This window comes from Tachypleus tridentatus, chromosome 4, assembly GCF_004210375.1.
Source record: "Tachypleus tridentatus isolate NWPU-2018 chromosome 4, ASM421037v1, whole genome shotgun sequence".
Taxonomy (NCBI): Eukaryota; Metazoa; Arthropoda; class Merostomata; order Xiphosura; family Limulidae; genus Tachypleus; species Tachypleus tridentatus.
Genome location: NC_134828.1, coordinates 109,960,354 through 109,983,089, shown reverse-complemented (window position 1 = coordinate 109,983,089; position 22,736 = coordinate 109,960,354). Strand labels below are relative to the sequence as shown.

The window sequence follows — 22,736 nt, the reverse complement described above, 5'->3', positions numbered from 1 at the left end:
TGTATCAACTAAAGTAGGGGTAACATCTAGATTAAAACAATGTATTTTACTTCATTATAGAGTGTATCAACTAAAGTAGGGGTAACATCTAGATTAAACCAATGTATGTTACTTCATTATACAGTGTATCAACTAAAGTAGGGGTAACATCTAGATTAAAACAACATCTGCTACTTCATTATACGGTGTATCAACTAAAGTAGGGGTAAACATCTAATTTATAACAACATCTGCTACTTCATTATACAGTGTATCAACTAAAGTAGGGGTAAACATCTAATTTAAAACAACATCTGCTACTTCATTATACAGTGTATCAACTAAAGAAGGGCATAATATCTAAACGAAAACAATATATGTTACTTAAGTAAACAGTGTATCAACTAAAGTAAGGGATAATACCTGAATGAAAACAATGTATGTTACTTCATTATACAGTGTATCAACTAAAGAAGGGCATAATATCTAAACGAAAACAATATATGTTACTTAAGTAAACAGTGTATGAACGATTGTAGGAGATAACACCTGAATGAAAACAATGTATCTTATTTTATTACACTGTGTATCAACTAAAGTTGAAAGTAAAATCCAAATGAAAACACTATATCCTACTTCATTATACAGTGCATCAAATAAAGTAGAGGATATTATCTAAAATAAAACATTATATGTTACTTCAGTATAAAGTGTATCAACTAAAGTAGAAGTACATCTGATTCAAAATAATGTCTGTTACTTCATTATACAATACACGAACAAACATTGTAACGGCAAAACCCTAAAGAAAACGATGTATGTTACGCCACATGAATATTGTAAAGAAAACAGTGCATGTTGGCCACATGAATATTGTAATGAAAACAGTGCATGTTGGCCACATGAATATTGTAATGAAAACAGTGCATGTTGGCCACATGTATAATGTAACATCAGAAGATAATGTATCGAAGCAATGCCTGTTAGTCTGATGTATTTTATGAGAATAATATTTAAAGGGTAAACATTAATGAAACCAATGTCTTTTGCTCTTACAACATTGTATCGACATTAAACGTTGATGTAATAATGTATTTTTTTTTTACATATTCAGTACATAACCTTAGGTATTGGAGTAGAATTCGTTGATGAAATGTTTGACTGTTTATGTTATATAACTCCACGATCAAACGTTGTCGGATTACACTGCTTAATGGAAGTAATATATCTTGTTTGATATACTTACATCTAAAAGTATTGTGGAACAGTAACTATGAAAGCCGTGTTCTCTGATATTTATACAATACTAGTATTAAAGTGTTGCTAAACCAGATCTTGATGAAAACGACGTCTATCGCTCAGATGTGTTTTATGTCAATGTAATTATAAGAACAGCCTAAAATTTTTCTGATTTGCACCATATGATTAAACAACAGTGGCTCCTTCTGAAATATTTATTAACTAAACTAAAAGTATCGGAGCAGCAGCCACTGATGTGATAAATGGCTGTTATTTCGACATATACTAAATAAAATAGATAGTAAAATTAGAAATCACACGAAAACATACCGAGACAGATCCCGTTAAATAAAAGAATGTGTGTTACTCCAATAAACACTTTATTAACAAAAGTGACATAATATTTTGATGAAGAAACTGTCTGTTGTTGGCATATATATTATAATAACAAAGTTTTGAGAGAGGAACTTGAGCGGTTTGTTTGTTTGTTTCGAATTTCGCACAAAGCTACTCGAGGGCTATCTGTGCTAGCCGTCCCTAATTTAGCAGTGTAAGACTAGATGGAAGGCAGCTAGTCATCACCACCCACCTCCACCTTTTGGGCTACTCTTTTACCAACGAATCGTGGGATTGCCCGTCACATTATAACGCCCCCACGGCTGAAATGGCGAGCATGTTTAGCGCGACGGGGATGCGAACCCGCGACCATCGGATTACGAGTCGCACGCCTTAACACGCTTGGCCATGCCGGGCCACAACTTAAACGGAAATAATGTCTATTATTATGATTTACAAATGTCATAAGTACTGGAACAGCATACTAATCTAAAGTTCTGTCTGTTAATCCAATATACTTCATTTAAACTATATCATAGAGTCAGCTACCTTGGTACAAACAATGTGTTAATCGAATATACTTTATATCAACAATATCATAGGGTCAGCTATTTTGGTACAAACAATGCGTTAATCCAATATACTTCATATCAACTATATCATAAGGTCAGCTACTTTGGTATAAACAATGTGTTAATCCAATGTACTTTATATCAACAATATCATAGGGTCAGCTATTTTGGTATAAACTGTGTGTTACTTAAATATATTCTATATCACCAATAGAACAGGGCCATAAAACTCAATCAGAATAGCGTATGTCGTTTCGTTAACCTATATATTAACTGTAGAACAGCGTGAGCACACTCGGTAAAAATAATGCATGTTATTTCACTATACCCTGTACCAACAGAATAGGGTCAGCAGACCTTGCTGATATACACTATATTACCAAACATTGTGATACAGTACGACTTAAAAATAATTACCGCTGTTACTCCTGTGGTTGATATATAAGCAAATGTAATAAGCACAAATTAATGAAAAACTTATAATTTTGTGTCGAATGACGTCACATATATGGAAGCATCACTCGCAGTTGAGATAAGTGAGACAGAGGATGGCTTTAGGTGAGTCGTTACTGAGAAGTGAGACAGAGGATGGCTTTAGGTGAGTCGTTACTGAAACGTGAGACAGAGGATGGCTTTAAATGAGTCGTTACTGAGAAGTGAGACAGAGAATGGCTTTAAGAGAGTCGTTACTGAGAAGTGAGACAGAGAATGGCTTTAGGTGAGTCGTTACTGAGAAGTAAGACAGAGGATGGCTTTAGGTGAGTCGTTATTGCTGCACTCAAAGTCAATAATAATCGTGATAACAAATATTTGTAAAGAACAAGAAATGGTTTACTTTTGTGAGAACAAACTACATGTTTTTACAGACCAGTGTTCCATCGAAACATGTTAGACGTTCCTGCCAAATATATCACTTCATTATGCTTACAATCCCGTATTCCAACTTATTATTATATGACAATAATGTTCTTCCACACTCAAGCACACTAAGTTACATAAAGTGGTTGATTTCAGTGGTCATTTCTTTTGTTGTTATTCAGCCAATATGGAGATTAGGAGATCCCGTTTGACTATTAGACATTGAAGCTCAATGTTCAAGGTAAGCAGATGCAATGTAAAAAATATGGGTTCGAAAAAAGAAATGTTAAAAGATAGGAGTCCAACAACTGATAAAGATACTGAGTGATAGATGTGAGAGAGAAGGAGTGAATTGAGAAAGGCAAAGGAAGACAGTAATATGCTACTAGTAAATAACTAAACCTAATTTCGTACCCAAACCTTTTTTATTATAGTAATAATCAGCGGATTGTTTGGGTTATATTAATATAAGTCAATACCTGAAAGAAAAAAAATACAGCTAAAAGAAATTCAAGGAAAAAACAAAGAAACTCGAAATGCGAGTGCTGCACCGTCGTTAAAACGAACCGAAGTGGGATTAAACAAATCTTTAGGAATCGAATCCTGAGAACGAAAATAAGATTGGAAGTCATCAGCAAAATCGGAGGAGGAAAGTCAATTGAATGAAGAAGAAAAATCGGGAAAGAAAATTGGTTTCCATTGTGGTCTTAACTTCCTTTTGTTGTAGATAATGGTACACTTAAATCTTTCTAGTTAATTGTGTGGTTTACTGGTTAATAGTATAGTGTTAATGATATCATAAATGACAATGGGAAGTCACAAAACAATTTAGTAAGTAAATATAAGTATAAGATATAACATACAATTGTAATTTAGTAGGTAAATATAAGTAGAAGATATAACACATGATTGTAAGTTAGTAGGTAAATATAAGTAAAAGATATAACACACATTTGTAAGTTAGTAGGTAAATATAAGTAAAAGATATAACACACATTTGTAAGTTAGTAAGTAAATATAAGTATAAGATATAACATACAATTGTAAGTTAGTAGGTAAATATAAGTAAAAGATATAACATACAATTGTAATTTAGTAGGTAAATATAAGTAGAAGATATAACACACAATTGTAAGTTAGTAGGTAAATATAAGATATAACATACAATTGTAAGTTAGTAGGTAAATATAAGTAGAAAATATAACACACAATTGTAAGTTAGTAGATAAATATAAGTAGAAGATATAACACACAATTGTAAGTTAGTAGGTAAATATAAGTAAAAGATATAACAACAGTAACAATTGGTAATATTACAATTGTAAGTTAGTATAAGTATAAGATATAACATACAATTGTAAGTTAGGAGATAAATATAAGTAGAAGATATAACACACAATTGTAAGTTAGTAGGTAAATATAACTAAAAGATATAACATACAATTGTAAGTTAGTAGGTAAATATAAGTAGAAAATATAACACACAATTGTAAGTTAGTAGGTCAATATAAGTAGAAGATATAACACACAATTGTAAGTTAGTAGGTAAATATAAGTAGAAAATATAACATACAATTGTAAGTTAGTTGGTAAATATAAGTAAAAGATATAACACACAATTGTAAGTTAGTAGGTAAATATAAGTAGAAAATATAACACACAATAGTAAGTTAATTGGTAAATATAAGATATAACACACAATTGTAAATTAGTAGTTAAATATAAGATATAACATACAATTGTAAGTTAGTAGGTAAATATAAGTAGAAAATATAACACACAATAGTTAGTTGGTAAATATAAGATATAACACACAATTGTAAGTTAGTAGGTAAATATAAGGTATAACACACAATTGTAAGTTAGTAGTTAAATATAAGATACAACACACAATTGTAAGTTAGTTGGTAAATATAAGGTATAACACACAATTGTAAAAGGAAAACAAATAAAGACAGATATGTGAAATCTTAATCCAGGTTCGACTCCCCTTAAATTAAATTTCTAAAATTTAGTTTAGTGAAAATATAGAAACTGGGAGTTGAGTCTGCAAGGGTTGTCATGGTAACGACTTATAAATTGATAAGAGGTAGTTAGAAATTAAATGCATAGAAGCCGAAGATAAATGACTAGAAATCGAATTTGAGAAAATATTTTGGAGTTAGCAGTAGAAAACATGTATAAGCAGAAAGAAATTGATTTGGTGATGAGTGGAAATAAAGATAACTCTTTGATAGGACTGTCTTGTGAGAATCATCAAGGTACAGTTTCCTAAATTTTGTGATAAAAATTCAGATGTATATTTTATATCAGTTATCAGAAAAGAAGTACAGATGAAGAGGAAATTACATGAAATGTCGTTAGTAACTTATAATAAGTGAACATGCACCCAATGAAGTTAGCTTATAACAAGTGAACATGCACCCAATGAAGTTATATAACAAGTTTGAAGTTAGCTTGTAACAAGTGAACCTTAAGCTTATAACAGTGAATTGCACCCAATGAAGTTAGCTTATAACAAGTGAACCTGCACCCAATGAAGTTAGCTTATAACAAGTGAACATGCACCCAATGAAGTTAGCTTATAACAAGTGAACCTGCACCCAATGAAGTTAGCTTATAACAAGTGAACCTGCACCCAACGAAGTTAGCTTGTAACAAGTGAACCTGCACCCAATGAAGTTAGCTTATAACAAGTGAACATGCACCCAATGAAGTTAGCTTATAACAAGTGAACCTGCACCCAATGAAGTTAGCTTCATTACTTACTACAAACAAGTAAAACTATTCCCAATAAAGCTAGTAGAACTACAATGGAGTTTGATGAATATAGTGTCGGTTACTTCAGTATATAGTATTATTTGCATTCTGATATGTATAATATTCTATTGAAATATTATAGTGTTATATATAAGAATGTTATGTTTTTAATATCATAATGATATATATATCCATACATAAAGGAACAAAATAATGAAATGTTGTAGTAATATATTAGACTTTTAAAGTTTTAATGCTATAGTCATAGATACATTTGAAGACTTTAACAGTTTTGAAATGTTACAGGATATATATATATAAGTTATAGGACAACACAAATTCGTGAATTTTGTGTCGGTTACTCCTGTATATACAATGTCAATAAATGTATTTAGAGAATACACGTTGATTAATATTGTGTAGATTACTCCAGTATATACAATATCAATAAATCTACTTAGAGAACACAAATTGATTAATATAGTTTTGGTCACTCCAGTGTCCACTATATAAATAAACGTTGTAGAACAACACAAATTGATTAATATAGTTTTGGTCACTCCAGTTTCCACTATATAAATAAACGTTGTAGAACAACACAAATTGATTAATATAGTTTTGGTCACTCCAGTTTCCACTATATAAATAAACTTTGTAGATTAATATAGTTTTGGTCACTCCAGTTTCCACTATATAAATAAACTTTGTAGATTAATATAGTTTTGGTCACTCCAGTTTCCACTATATAAATAAACGTTGTAGAATAACACAAATTGATTAATATAGTTTTGGTCACTCCAGTTTCCACTATATAAATAAACGTTGTAGAATAACACAAATTGATTAATATAGTTTTGGTCACTCCAGTTTCCACTATATAAATAAACGTTGTAGAATAACACAAATTGATTAATATAGTTTTGGTCACTCCAGTTTCCACTATATAAAAAAACGTTGTAGAATAACACAAATTGATTAATATAGTTTTGGTCACTCCAGTTTCCACTATAAAGATAAACGTTGTAGAATAACACAAATTGATTAATATAGAGTCACCTACTCCAGTATATTCTATGACCAACAAGCGTTCTGAGACAACACACGTTCATGAATATAGTGTCGGTTCCTCCAGTATATAGTATACAAATAAAACTTGTGGGACAACATAAGTTGATGTGAATAGTGTTGGTTAGTTCCGTATATACTCTACCAAGAAAAGATAAGAACAACACGAATTGAGGAACATAGTGTCGCTTACTCCAGTTTACACCATATTAAAAAGTGTAGTGGGATTAAACACTTTAACACATATTTAGTGTTAGTTATTTCAGAATATTGTGTATCGACAAATGTACCGAAACAACAGAAATTTATGAAAACATTATCGGTTCTTCAGGTATATACTACATCAAAAAAAAGCTTGTGGGACAATTTACCTTTATCAATATACTGTTGTTTGCTCTAATATATACTATATCAAAAAAGTTGTGGCGCAACACACGTTCATGAATATAGTGTCTCTTACTTCAATATAATCTATATCAACAAAAGTTGTGGGACAACACAACTTGATAAATATAGTGTTTCTAACTCCAGTATATATAATGTATCACCCCCCGCTAGTACAGCGGTAAGTCTACAGATTTACAACGCTAAAATCGGGTGTTCGATTGCCTTTGGTGTGCTCAGCAGATAGCCCGATACGGCGTTGCTATAAAAGAACTAACAAACAAACAATATAATATATCAACATAAGTTGTGGCACAACACAAATTCATAAATATAGTGTCGAATACTCCAGTATTCTATGTATCCAGTATACTCCAGTATACTATGTAAAGAAATACTGAGGGGTAACACTCGTTGTTGAGTATAGTATCGGTTACCCCTGTATACACTGTAACAAAAGAAATTGTGGGACAACGCATGTTCAAGAACATAGTGTTGGCTACTCCAGTATATACTGTATCAACGAAAGTTGTGGGATAAAACCAACTGATAAATATAATGTCTTTCACTCCAGTATAAACTATATGCTAATATTATTAGGACAACACAAACTGATGAATATAGTGTCCCTTGTTCCACTATATTCTATTTCAACAAAACATAAGAGACAACAGATGTTGATGAATATGGTATTAGATTTTCCAGTTTATACTATATCAACAAAAATTGTGGGACAGTATATGTTGTTAAATATAGTGTCAGTTTCTCCAGTATATTCTATATCAAGAAATGTTGTGTGACAACACACTTTGATATACATATTGTGGGTTACTCCAGCATATTCTATATCAAGAAATGTTGTGGGGCAACACACTTTGATATACATATTGTGGGTTATTCCAGCATATTCTATATCAAGAAATGTTGTGTGATAACACACTTTGATATACATATTATCGGTTACTCCAGCATATTCTATATCAAGAAATGTTGTGTGACAACACACTTTGATATACATATTGTGGGTTAATCCAGCATATTCTATATCAAGAAATGTTGTGGGTTATTCCAGCATATTCTATATCAAAAAATGTTGTGGGGCAACACACTTTGATATACATATTGTGGGTTATTCCAGCATATTCTATATCAAGAAATGTTGTGGGGCAACACACTTTGATATACATATTGTGGGTTATTCCAGCATATTCTATATCAAGAAATGTTGTGTGACAACACACTTTGATATACATATTGTGGGTTACTCCAGCATATTCTATATCAAGAAATGTTGTGGGGCAACACACTTTGATATACATATTGTGGGTTATTCCAGCATATTCTATATCAAGAAATGTTGTGGGGCAACACACTTTGATATACATATTGTGGGTTATTCCAGCATATTCTATATCAAGAAATGTTGTGTGGCAACACACTTTGATATACATATTGTGGGTTATTCCAGCATATTCTATATCAAGAAATGTTGTGTGACAACACAGTTTGATATACATATTGTGGGTTATTCCAGCATATTCTATATCAAGAAATGTTGTGTGACAACACACTTTGATATACATATTGTGGGTTATTCCAGCATATTCTATATCAAGAAATGTTGTGTGACAACACACTTTGATATACATATTGTGGGTTATTCCAGCATATTCTATATCAAGAAATGTTGTGTGACAACACACTTTGATATACATATTGTGGGTTACTCCAGCATATTCTATATCAAGAAATGTTGTGGGGCAACACACTTTGATATACATATTGTGGGTTATTCCAGCATATTCTATATCAAGAAATGTTGTGTGACAACACACTTTGATATACATATTGTGGGTTATTCTAGCATATTCTATATCAAGAAATGTTGTGGGGCAACACACTTTGATATACATATTGTGGGTTACTCCAGCATATTCTATATCAAAAAATGTTGTGGGTTATTCCAGCATATTCTATATCAAGAAATGTTGTGTGACAACACACTTTGATATACATATTGTGGGTTACTCCAGCATATTCTATATCAAGAAATGTTGTGGGGCAACACACTTTGATATACATATTGTGGGTTATTCCAGCATATTCTATATCAAGAAATGTTGTGGGGCAACACACTTTGATATACATATTATGGGTTATTCCAGCATATTCTATATCAAGAAATGTTGTGTGACAACACACTTTGACATACATATTGTGGGTTACTCCAGGATATTCTATATCAAGAAATGCTGTGTGACAACACATTTTGATATACATATTGTGGGTTACTCCAGCATATTCTATATCAAGAAATGTTGTGGGGCAACACACTTTGATATACATATTGTGAGTTAATCCAGCATATTCTATATCAAGAAATGGTGTGTGACAACACACTTTGATATACATATTGTCGGTTACTCCAGCATATTCTATATCAAGAAATGTTGTGGGTTATTCCAGCATATTCTATATCAAGAAATGTTGTGTGACAACACACTTTGATATACATATTGTGGGTTATTCCAGAATATTGTATATCAAGAAATGTTGTGTGACAACACACTTTGATATACATATTGTGGGTTATTCCAGCATATTCTATATCAAGAAATGTTGTGTGACAACACACTTTGATATACATATTGTGGGTTACTCCAGCATATTCTATATCAAGAAATGTTGTGGGGCAACACACTTTGATATACATATTGTGGGTTATTCCAGTATATTCTATATCAAGAAATGTTGTGTGACAACACACTTTAATATACTTCATAATATTGTATATCAACAAAAGTATTGTGATAACATACAATGAAGAATATAGTGTTGGTATATTCTCTAAGAACAAAAGTTGTGGAACAACACTCATTAATGAATATAGTGTTGGTTACTCTAGTATACATATTATATAAGCAGAAGTATTGGGACACGAACATTCATGAATATAGGGCCGGTTATACCAGAGTATAGTATATCAACAAAAGTATCAGGTCAACATACATTGGTGTATATAGTGTCGCTTATTCCGGTACATAATATAATATATCAACAATCGTTGTCAACACAAATTGATAAATATAGAGTTACTAACTCCAGTATATTCTATATGGAGAAATGTTATGAGACAACACTGAATACAGTGTCAATTTCTCCGGTATTTTCTATATCAACAAAAGTACTAGTGAAACACACATTGATGAATATACTGTCGCATATTCTCTATCAAGAAAGGTTGGGGACAACGTACATTGATGAATAAAGTGTCAGTTACTGCAGTTTTTATTATATCAACAAACGTTGTGGGACAACGTACAGTTGATGAATATATGGTCGGTTACTCCAGTTTTTATTATATCAACAAACGTTGTGGGACAACGTACAGTTGATGAATATAGTGTCGGTTACTCCAGTTTTTATTATATCAAGAAACGTTGTGGGACAACGTACATTGATGAATAAAGTGTCAGTTACTCCAGTTTTATTATATCAACAAACGTTGTGGGAAACGTACAGTTGATGAATATAGTGTCGGTTACTCCAGTTTTTATTATATCAACAAACGTTGTGGGACAACGTACATTGATGAATAAAGTGTCAGTTACTCCAGTTTTTGTTATATCAACAAACGTTGTGGGACAACGTACATTGATGAATAAAGTGTCAGTTACTCCAGTTTTTATTATATCAACAAACGTTGTGGGACAACGTACATTGATGAATATAGTGTCGGTTACTCCAGTTTTTATTATATCAACAAACGTTGTGGGACAACGTACAGTTGATGAATATAGTGTCGGTTACTCCAGTTTTTATTATATCAAGAAACGTTGTGGGACAACGTACATTGATGAATAAAGTGTCAGTTACTCCAGTTTTATTATATCAACAAACGTTGTGGGAAACGTACAGTTGATGAATATAGTGTCGGTTACTCCAGTTTTTATTATATCAACAAACGTTGTGGGACAACGTACATTGATGAATAAAGTGTCAGTTACTCCAGTTTTTGTTATATCAACAAACGTTGTGGGACAACGTACATTGATGAATAAAGTGTCAGTTACTCCAGTTTTTATTATATCAACAAACGTTGTGGGACAACGTACATTGATGAATATAGTGTCGGTTACTCCAGTTTTTATTATATCAACAAACGTTGTGGGACAACGTACAGTTGATGAATATAGTGTCGGTTACTCCAGTTTGTTCTATATCAGGGGTGGCCAAACTTGCTTAACGTAAATGTCACGCACGATAAACTTCAGATTTTTGAGAGCCACAAGACGTGAACAAATATTACACACACGTTTTTATTGTTACATGTACATTTGGTTACATAAATTATATATAAATATTAATAAATACATGTACGTAATAATATTTATTAATTTATGTAGTTGTTAAACTGTAAATCTGTATTAGTTTCAATAATCACAAAGTACACATATATATACCAAATGTTTTCAAAATTCTGGCTGATTATTGTTTTAACTATATTGAGCGTATTTAACAGGGTAATGAACTACGTAAGCAGCTCAGAAAAAAATATTCAAATTTGCATTTCATTAACATTAAATGAGACAGCCAAAAATAAAAATAAAATGGATAAAAAACATATATTTTTAATTATATTTATTTGTCTTAGTAAATATCTGGTCTTGTGAGTTTTCTTCTTGGTTACGAGTCGTTGAAATTCCGGTTGATATGTTGTCAAGGCTGTATGAATTTGCTCCGTCAGGTATTGATTTGTAAGGATTGCAGCTTCAACTTCACAGACTTGATTACAGAGTACAGTGATTCACAGCAGTATGTTGTGCTGAAAATTGAGATGAGTCGCACACTGGTTCTCTTCAATTCAAGATGTTTTATTTCTGGAACTTGCTTCCAGAATTCAGTTATATAATGGGATTTATGGGTCATCTTTAGACCCAGGTTCTCCTGTAGTTCTATTAGTTTAATTCTGTGACCAGAGGTTTAAGAATTGGGCAACCATTATTAATCACATGAACCATAAATGAATTTACAAGATTGACGAAGCACGGCTTCAGCTTCTGCAAGTCCTCAAACCTGTCCAGGAACTTATCAAGCAGTCCTTGTAATATATCTTTGTATTCTTTCAGTTTGTGGTATTTTATGCAATATCAGGGAATGTATTTACTTTCCTTTTCAGATTAGGAAATTAACTGAAGTTTCTTGACAATTTGTTTTTTTGGAAAGTCTTTTTTTTATTCTGAAAGCTGAAAATTGTCTGTGTAAGATCAGAAACAATCTTATCCTTCCTTTGGAGAGCCAAGTTGAGAGTTTGTAGATTATTCATTATATCAGTAAGGAACATCTTTCATCCATTAATCATTTCCCATTTGAGGATAGAATCTTTTCTTTAAGAAAAGTAATAATAGACTCCAACGGATCCACAGACCTATTTAAGACATTGCTGGTTGACAGCCACTTCTCAATGCAGTTGAAAGAGACATCACTGGATTTATCTTCAAGCTTCAGTTCTTCAATAACATTTTGTAACTGTCGGGGTGAGTCTTACCATTTAACCATATGAAATCGACAATTTCATGAACAAATTTCTTCACGTCTTTATACTTGAAGTGTCTGGCTGCCAGGTCTTTACGATGAATAATGCAATGAACAGGTAGAAACTCTGGCAAGCTGGGATCACTTTTCATAAGTCCAATTAATCCTGCATTTTTCCCCACCATTGCAGGTGCTCCATCTTTTGCAACACTGACCAGTGGAATATCAGCAGTTGTTAAGGCTTCGTCAAGCGCATTTTTAATGTCAACACCACGAGTTGTTTCTTTTAGTGCCAGTAAGTCCAATATCTCTTCTTTCACAGTTATATCAGAGAAAACATAAGAAACAAATACCGCCAGTTGTGGGTTGTCTTGTATGTCTGTAGATTTGTCAAGGTCTAAGCTGAATGCAAAGAAATTATTTAAATCATTTTGCATTTTGCCTGCAATATCAGTACTGATGTGGGAGATACGTCTGTCGGTAGTGTGGCGTGAAGCTGGTGTTTGTGCTATTAGTCGCTGAAGTTTTGTGTTATTTGGATCTAACACTGCAACAACTTCGGCTATATTCTTCTTAACAAATTCGCCATCAGAATATGGGCGTAAATTTAGCATGAGCAATATTCCGTGATATAACAAAACTAGCTTCAGTCGTTGTATCAGCTTCCTTACTGAACGTTGTCAACAGTGTCTGCTGGCTATTTAGTGATGATTTTAACACAGTTAAATTATTTTTCCGTAATTCTGATTCAGGTGGATAATCAGACGAAACGATTTTGTTATTGTTTCATAGTGGCGTTTCAAGTAACTGGTTTTGTAATGACTGAGTAACACATTGCAGAAAATACACAAAGGTTTACCTCCTTTTTCGGTGAACGCATCTTCCTCCCACTCTGGCTTAAAATTTCTGTTTTCATCTTCATACTTTCGCTTCTCACAATCTGATGATGCCATCTTCCTTCACAAAATTTTCACAGACACTTCTAAAAATTAAAGTGAAAAGAAACAATAAGCTCCAAAACGCACAACGCAACCAAACTATACAGCACCCAGTATCACACTAACATTCCGCTAATTTTACTGCCCGCAACACAGCCACACATGCCACATTTACGCAATCGCAAGCCACGCCCACTAAAACTAACATTGTCAGCACTGGCTTGTACGATTACTGATTCTCCAGCACAATTCCTCTGTAATCCTTGCTGATCCGAAATTTCTTTAATCCCTATGTCAAATCTAACATTAAAAATTAGGATTTAAATTCTTAAATATATTTACTCACCATGAACATTAAACTTATGTTTCAATCCAGTGGACTCTCGGTTTATACCCGGTAAATTATTATAAAGCTTGAAGATTTTTCATTTATCTTTTATATTAATTGTGATGCAAAAAGGAGCTGAGCCAACATATTTCCGCGAGCCACACATTGTATGTCAAAGAGCCGCGGTTTGGCTACCCTTGTACAATATCAACAAAAGTGTTGTGATAACGTACATTAATGGGTATAGTGTCGCTTACTCCAGTTGATATACTATATGAACAAAAGTTGTGGAATAACACAAACTGATAAATATAGTGTCGCTTACTCCATTATATACTATGTCAATAGACGAGTGGGACAGCAACCGTTGATAAATATAATATCGCTTACTCTAGTATATATTATATCAACAAAACTTGTGGGATAATACACAAAAGTATTGGAAAAACATATCGTCTGGAAAACAATGATTCATATTCAAAGATATAGTATTTATACAAAAGTATATGAAAAGCAAAATCACTGGGATAAAACACTTTTCTGAACATATTTGTTACTCCGATCACAATATCAGATTCAAAGCACTGGAACGTCAGCAATTGCATGTGTAAAGCATGTTTGTTTCTCTGAAATTTCTGTTTTGATAGGCCCCGTCTGGCCAGGTGGTTAAGACACTCGACTCGTAATCTCAGGGTCGTGGGTTCGAATCTCCGTCACGCCAAACATGCTAGGCCTTTCAACTGTGGGGGCGTTATAATGTTACGGCCAATCCCAATATTCGTTGGTAAAAGAGTAGCCCAAGAGTTGGTGGTGCATGGTGATGACTAGCTGCCTTCCCTCTAGTCTTACACTGCTTAATCAGGGACGGTTAGCGCAGATAGCCCTCGAGTAGCTTTGTGCGAAATTTAAAACACACAAAACACTGTTTTAATATATATATATATATATGTGTGTGTGTATAGCAGAAACAAGTAAGAAAATAATCTGAAGCTGAAACATGAGAAACGAAAATATTAAAACTGAATAAAGATATCGTCGAAAAGCAACATGAAGTAAACTTAAAATATTCAAATAGTGAACACAAAAAGCGAAATAAAAATGAGAAAAACACTAAAGTTCAAGGAATTAACTTCTAATTATTAATGAAACATCATTAGGTTAATTAAACAAATGTCAAAAACCGAATTGTTCGATTGGATGTATTTTCGCTTTTAATATACTTGAACCTTAAATGTTTTACGTGATAGTGTCTCACCGCGCATGAACAAACATGGCACCCAAATACATAAATAAACGACAATCAATACAAACCTCTATCATTACTGCAACATTTAAAGTCCCCCGTAGCACATCATGAAAGTGTTTGTTTAATCACACAAATATAATCTCATATGTTATCTATGTTCCTTTTAGAAAAACTGCTAAAACAACGATCTGCTATGCGCTACTACACACATGATAGGCCTAAGTGTCTCTCTTCTCTTCACATACATATATTTTAGAAATACACATGTAATTATGCGACCTATTACTGAGCAATAAAATTCACACAAGTTTTAGACTAATATAATAACATTTAAAACAGTGTTATATTTAAAGTGTGTTAGCTTAGAACTTGTAAAATGTGTTGTTTATATATACCGAACTGTTCATTAAGTAACAGATTTTACAATATTGAACAATAGAGATGCTACACGCAGCACAAGAAATATTAATATAGATAACTATTATGACGTTACCCTGAAAGGGGTCTGAGCAAGTGAAGGTTACTCGGACCCTCATCCTGCATAAACATTCACCTGTTAAAGAAGGAAGACGCCTTATTGAACCTGTCGGTAGTGTCTGTTGTTCCAATATACACTATATATCAAACGTACTAGACGGTTATAGATGATTCCTCCATAAAATCTATAACTACGAAAGTACTGAAATCGCACATGTCGATTAAAATAGTCTCAGTCGACCTAATATGCAGTATTTAAAATAAATTATTGAGGTAGCAAAGCTTGCTGAGAAAAAAATAACTGGAAAATATTCTATCCAAAGAAAAACACATGTTGTTCATCAAAGTGTCTATTTCTATTAACATATTAACAAAGCACCGATACAACATACTTTCGAAACAACTACGTAAAAACAAGTACTGAGACGAGGACGGATCATCCTGACGAATATAATGTATGTTTCTAAATAAAATTATGTATGTTTCTCCATTGTACACTATATCAACAAATGTAATGAAAACAGTGAATTTCGATCAGAAGTACAGAAAATAAACAAAACTATTGGGCCAATACAAATTTACTAAATTAATGTCTGATACTTCGACATACAATGTGCATAAACAAAAGAGCTGGGACATCACACCTTGGGGAAAATGATTTCTGTTATTCTGATAAACACTCAACACAAGAAGTACTGAACACCACATCGTTATAAATTTATTGAAACTTAGCGAAATTTAGTGAATTTGTCCTTACGTAACCTACACTTCCCCTAGAAGCAACTAAGTATATCTGCGGATAAACGTCGCTAGAAACCGGGTTTCTATTCCCGTGATGGATAGTCTATTGTGTAGCTTCATGTTTAATTTCAAACACACATACAACCCTTAAGTACCCTAAAATTCTTCACGCGTATATCACAAATTTTACTTTTTATAGAGTCCCCCGCAGTACGTCTACGGGTTTACAAAGCTCAAATCATGATTCGATTCCCTCGGCGAAAACAGTATATAGACCGATATGGCTTTGGTATGAGAAAAACACAATATTTGCAACACCAAAAACGCATAACACTTGTCAATACATAGTCCGTTCTGTATTTTTGCTATATATAGCGAGAAAATGTTACCTAGAAACGATTAAAAGGTATGTGACTTTTTTTTTTACTGTTTTTTTGTTTGTTTTGGAATTTCGCGCAAAGCTACGATGGCTATCTGCGCTAGCCGTTCCTAATTTAGCAGTTTAACATAGGGGGAAGGCAGTTAGTCATCACCACCCACTGCAACTCTTGGGCTGCTCTTTTACCAACAAATAGTGGGATTCACCGCACATTATAATGCTCCCACGGCTGAAACGACGAACATATTTGGTGTGACGGGGATTCGAATCTGCGGCCTTCAGATTACGAGTCGAACACCTTAACACACCTGGCCATGCCGTGCAATTATATTTGAAACATAACAACAGAATAAATATAAAAATTTTGTTTTTTTACCTACGAGAAGATCGTGGATTTTAGTAAAATAATAACCTAACTAATGAAGGAACAGTTTTAATTAATTACAATAATTAATCTTTTTTATTAATTTAGTATTAAAAATTTGTGTTAAACTTTAAATCGTAAATTGTGAATTCCGTCGTTTGAGAATAATAAGTTTATTTACTTAGTAATTTAAAACACCTTCTTAAATTACTGTTATAAATCAGAGGCTTTGTTTCGTTTTGAATTTCGCGAAAAGCTACACGAGGGCTATCTTCGCTAGCCTCTTTAATTTAGCAGTGTAAAACTAAAGGGAAAGCAGTTAGTCAGCACCCTACTCTTTTACCAACGAATAGTGGGATTGACCAACACATTATAAAGCCCCAACGGCTGAAAGGGCGAGCATATCTAGTGCGACAGGATTATAACTCGCGACCCCCAGATTACGAGTCCAGTGCCTTAACACACCTGGTCATGCCGGACCTAAATCAGGGCAGGAAGATGTACAGTAAGGAGTTATATGAGAATGTACTGAACAAGTCAGTAAATTTGTTAAGAAATCAGAATTTAAATATCTTTGATGTACCAATTTAACCAGTTTCTAGTTGTCTGCCGTAATCCGAGGGTCGCGGCTTTGAAACCTTGTCACATCAAAAATTCTCGCTCTTTCAGCCAGATCCTAAGTCGGGAAACAAATGTAAAATCAAAGAATCCCGATTTATAGAACAATTAAAATGACAATTGAACCAATATACCGATACTAATTAATAACCTTCGAGGGTCGCGGTTTCGAATCCCCGTCGCACCAGACATGTTCGCTCTTTCAGTCGTGGAAGCGTTATGATGTGACGGCCAGTCCCACTCTTCTTTGGTAAAACAGTAGCCCAAGAGTTGGCGTTGGGTGGTAATGACTAACTGCCTTTACTCTAGTCTTACACTGTTAAATTAGGGACGCCTATTGCACATAGTAGGCCTGGCATGGCCAAGCGCGTAAGGCTTGCGACTCTTAATCCGAGGGTCGCGGGTTCGCGCCCGCGTCGCGCCAAACATGCTCGCCCTCCCAGCCGTTGGGGCGTTATAATGTGACTGTCAATCCCACTATTCGTTGGTACAAGAGTAGCCCAAGAGTTGGCGGTGGATGGTGATGACTAGCTGCCTTTCCTCTAGTCTTACACTGCTAAATTAGGGACGGCTCGGTGCAGTGGGCTAACAACCTACTCACTTAAATACTTGTTGAAGAATCCGCAAGCGATTGCGGCCCTATGTTCCTAGATGGAATCTAATGGTGATAACTAACTAACTAACTAATGCACATTGTCTTCGTGTAGCTTTGCGCGAAATTAAAAAAAAAAAAAATCATATCCTGACATCTAACTACAGCGCCCCCTACAATCCCGTACTCGTTCATACTCTCGTCCTCAAGACATGCGCCAGGCAACAGTCAGTTGCAAACTCTCTTTGTTAACCTGAACATGACTTAAGAAGATCTGTACTTTATTTCAAACAAAGTTTTAATATCCATACCAGCCATCTTTAGAATACATTAAACTATCGTATAATTACACTCGAGAAAAACATGTTTAATTCATAACCAAGACGTATAATTTCACCGTCACAGCTGGATCACGTTTCTTTATAATAAATTATTAATACAGAAAAGTGAAATAATTTATTTAATAAGCTCTGAAAATTAGTCTGGTGACCTCGCGATTTACCCTGGGGTTACATTTGACTTACGAAAATAAACTTAGCGTTATAGTAATTTAAAAAATAAACAATCAGCGCACAAAATAATGTAATTAGAAATGTAAGTAAAGTTACGAGATCCATTGTTAAAGTCAATTGGTTTAAAACGTTTCACGTGACTACTACCCCTGGTGTTTAATTCTAGTCGTAATGCTTAACATTTTGATTGTTTAAAACATATGTACAAGAAAATTATAACTCACCGATAACAAGAAAAAAATCTCTTGGCCAAATGTCTAGATAACTTTAAACATGTTTATAAAATAGTTATTGGTTTATACAAAAATGTAAACAATACAAACTACAGGATGATATACTGAAACGATTTTATAATAAATAATAATTGAATTATTAAGTCTTAAAACTACTTGAAACGTCTATAATATAAAGAATAAAAACACAAGAAAAACTTTATTTGAAATTGATTCAACCTTACTTTCTCTTTATGAAAACAGGAGTCTTAATTATTGTCTCTTTCTTCTAGCTGTTAGGTTTAATCAGAACTGTTCATATTTACTGATTCTGGATTGATTAACGTTGATTGGTTTTATTTTAATTTCTTGTAAAGCTGCACAATAGCTATCTACGCTCGCCCTCCCTAATTTAGCAGTATAAGACTAGAGGGAAGGCAGCTAGTCATCACAACCCACCGCCAACTCTTGAGCTGCTCTTTTACCAACGAATAGTGGGATTGACCGTACTTTATAACGCCCCCACGGCTGAAAGGACGAGCGTGTTTGGAGGAACGGGGATTCAATCCCGCGTCCCTCGAATTACGAGTCGAGTGCCTTAACCACCTGGCTGTGACGGACCTAATTTTTTGTCTTTTAATTTAAAGGCATAACTAATTAACCAGTTAAGTAAGTCAATTATCACCTTCCATATAGCAGGCAATTAGCCCCTAATGAGGTCATTAACGATTTAATAACAAAGATATAAAAGAAGGGAGAACATGGCCTTTGTACAATATTTGCTTCCCTAACGCTTACCTTCAAAGAGTATGTATTATATAGATTCATTATGTTTAGTTTAATTGTAAGGTGTTCATTCTTAATGTAATTCTATTATCTTGCATAGAATGACTTTACTTAGTGAGGAGCAAATGTAATGAAATCTCACTATTATACATGTACAGTTAAAGCAATCTCCTAAAGCTGCACATGTTTATTTGTATTGAATTTCGCGCAAAGCAACACGAGGGCTACCTGCGCTAGCCGTCCCTAATTTAGCAGTTTAAGACTAGAAAGAAGGCAACTAGTCATCACCACCCACCGCCAACTCTTGGGCTACTGTTTTAACAACAAATATTGGGATTGACCGTAACATTATAACGCCCCCACAACTTCAAGGGTGAGCATGTTTGATGCGAAGGGGATTTGAACCCAGGACTTTCAGATTACGAGTCGCACGCCTTAACCCACCTGGCCATGCCGAACCAGCAGCATACGATAATATTTTCTTAATCTAATATTCTACGAAAGTTTGCATATCCTCCTCTTCAATGTAGGGGATATTTTATTGTCAATGAAATAATTTAATCAGAATATTATCTTTCCTGGAAGGTGAGGATTAACTTTATAATCGAAAGGTAAATCATCTGAGTTTTAACGAGCTATTTGTTGAGGATTTCTTATGGTAACATAAGGCGTGTTATGTTACTTATGATGACCAAAGGATATCCAGCATATTTAATGTTTGTTGTCAACAGCAATTCTTTTATTCCCTATTAGGTTAAAAAAAAAAAATTATTATTCTCTCATTTGCTGGAAAATCCCTTAAGATACGTCGAGTAAATGAATCAATTTTATGAACGTTTAACTACTGATAAAAAGAGTTAATCTTGAGAGAAAGGTGTTCTAAAGAGAACGTGTTAAACGTTTAACCACTGATAAAAAGAGTTAATCTTGAAAGAAAGGTGTTCTAAAGAGAACGTGTTAACACTTTCCATTCTGAAACCAAAATAAGTCAGGAAGAAGAAAACACCAGATTTAATCAATGCACCACCCAACAAATGAAAAAATTCTAATACTTAATTCACGTAAGAAGGTTTCATTCGCATGTTGTAAGTAGTTATAGTGAAGTTTCATTAAGGGAGAAAATGTTACGTTTGAAAAGAAAATTCAAAGACGTTATTAGATTCCAGGATAAATATCTATTTCAGAACGCAAATTACTTTATCCGATAAAACATAGTCGTAACGACGTGTTTCTTAACGTTTTCTTTCCTAAAAGATTTAAGACATAACTAAGATTCCAATCGTTAAAGTCATAACAGTTTTAACATCTCTACATCTGAGATATTTGTCAAAGTATAAAAGTTACAATACCTTCACTCACTAGTCTTAGAATACTACCAACGTTGATGGAGTATCTCTTTAGATATTACAGACTTCACACGTTTAAATTATCTTGGGAAGTATGATATTTTTTATGTCCATCGAACGTACCAAAAATGAATAAAAATATTTGAAAACGAAACAGCCAAATTGGAGTTGTTAACATTTTTCTTCACTTGTCGTAACTACATGTGATTTAGTGTTTTATGGCACAAAGCAGTTAGGCTATCTGCGCCAACTACATGTGTATCCTGTACAGTCGACAGTGATAAAGCTCTAAATCCTCTTGTTAAACTTTGATAAAATGTTCATATTGTATTTAAAACTATCATATCACGTGAAGAAAACTTTCTACTAAAAAATAAACATTCTTTAATTGCATGTAAATGTTTCATATTTCCACATGAAATTACGAGTATTTTTAGACGTTTCCAAAGATGTTCCCCCTGGGACAGCGGTAGGTCTTCACATTTACAATACTAAAATCATGGGTTCGATTCCCCATGATGTAAAGAACAACTATTCAAATATAATCGAACCCTTGGTTTTAGTGTTGTTAATCCGAAGATTACTACTGTTCCAGCTGGGGACGAGAGCTGGGGACATTTTATATTTACAGATGGAAATGTCAGTATTCTACATTTATCAATAAAAACACGAATATTTCACATGTGTAAGTAAAATGTGAATATTGTATCTCTACACTTACAATATTAATATTCTTAATTTATCTTTGACCATATGAATATTTCACGTTTGTACGATGAATATCTCCCATATGCACCTAACACATGAATATTCAATACTTACTTTAATATTATAATTGTATACATTTCCATATAAAACCATGTGTTTAGTGAAACAGTCATCGCTTGATGTTTAAATATATGATTGCATGACTTTTTATAAAGCATTAATACTTAAGTCCTAACAACTGGTGTCCAGCTGGGGACGAGAGCTGGGGACATTTTATATTTACAGATGGAAATGTCAGTATTCTACATTTATCAATAAAAACACGAATATTTCACATTCGAAAAAACATAAATTATTAAACCTGACCGTTTCAAGTTTTTCTTTCAAGGTGGATTTTCATTATCAATCTATCCAACATACAGAACAAATATAATGTTTGTTTGTTTTTTGTGTAAAGCTATGCGAGGGCTATCTGCGCTAGCAGTCCCTGATTTAGTCGTGTAAGACGAGAGGAAAGGCAGCTCGTCATCACCGCCAACTCTTGAGCTACTCTTTTACCAACGAATAGTGGGACTGACCATCACATTATAACGCCCCTACGGCTGAAAGAGCGAGCATGTTTGGTGTGACGGGGATTCGAACCCACGACCCTCATATTACAGGTCGAACGTCCTAACCACGTGGCCATGCCGGGCCACAAATGTATTGTTTTAATATGAGTATATAATTAACATTTTTAATCTATCAGAGTTTAAATGTTA

General features: G+C 33.6%; 1 protein-coding gene across 4 annotated transcripts in view; it reads right to left on the bottom strand.

Moving 5' to 3' along the window:
• Window positions 1–22,736, bottom strand: part of LOC143249875 (neurotrimin-like) — a 202,779-nt gene that overhangs the window by 82,892 nt on the left and 97,151 nt on the right. For 3 of the 4 annotated variants that reach the window (XM_076500460.1, XM_076500462.1, XM_076500463.1), the window contains exon 2: window positions 13,588–13,710. The exons of the other annotated variant lie outside the window; for it this stretch is intronic. In XM_076500460.1, the coding sequence (XP_076356575.1) occupies window positions 13,588–13,681 (94 nt within the window). In that variant the 5' untranslated portion in view covers window positions 13,682–13,710. The remainder of the gene's footprint in view (window positions 1–13,587; window positions 13,711–22,736) is intronic. 4 annotated transcript variants of the gene reach the window in all.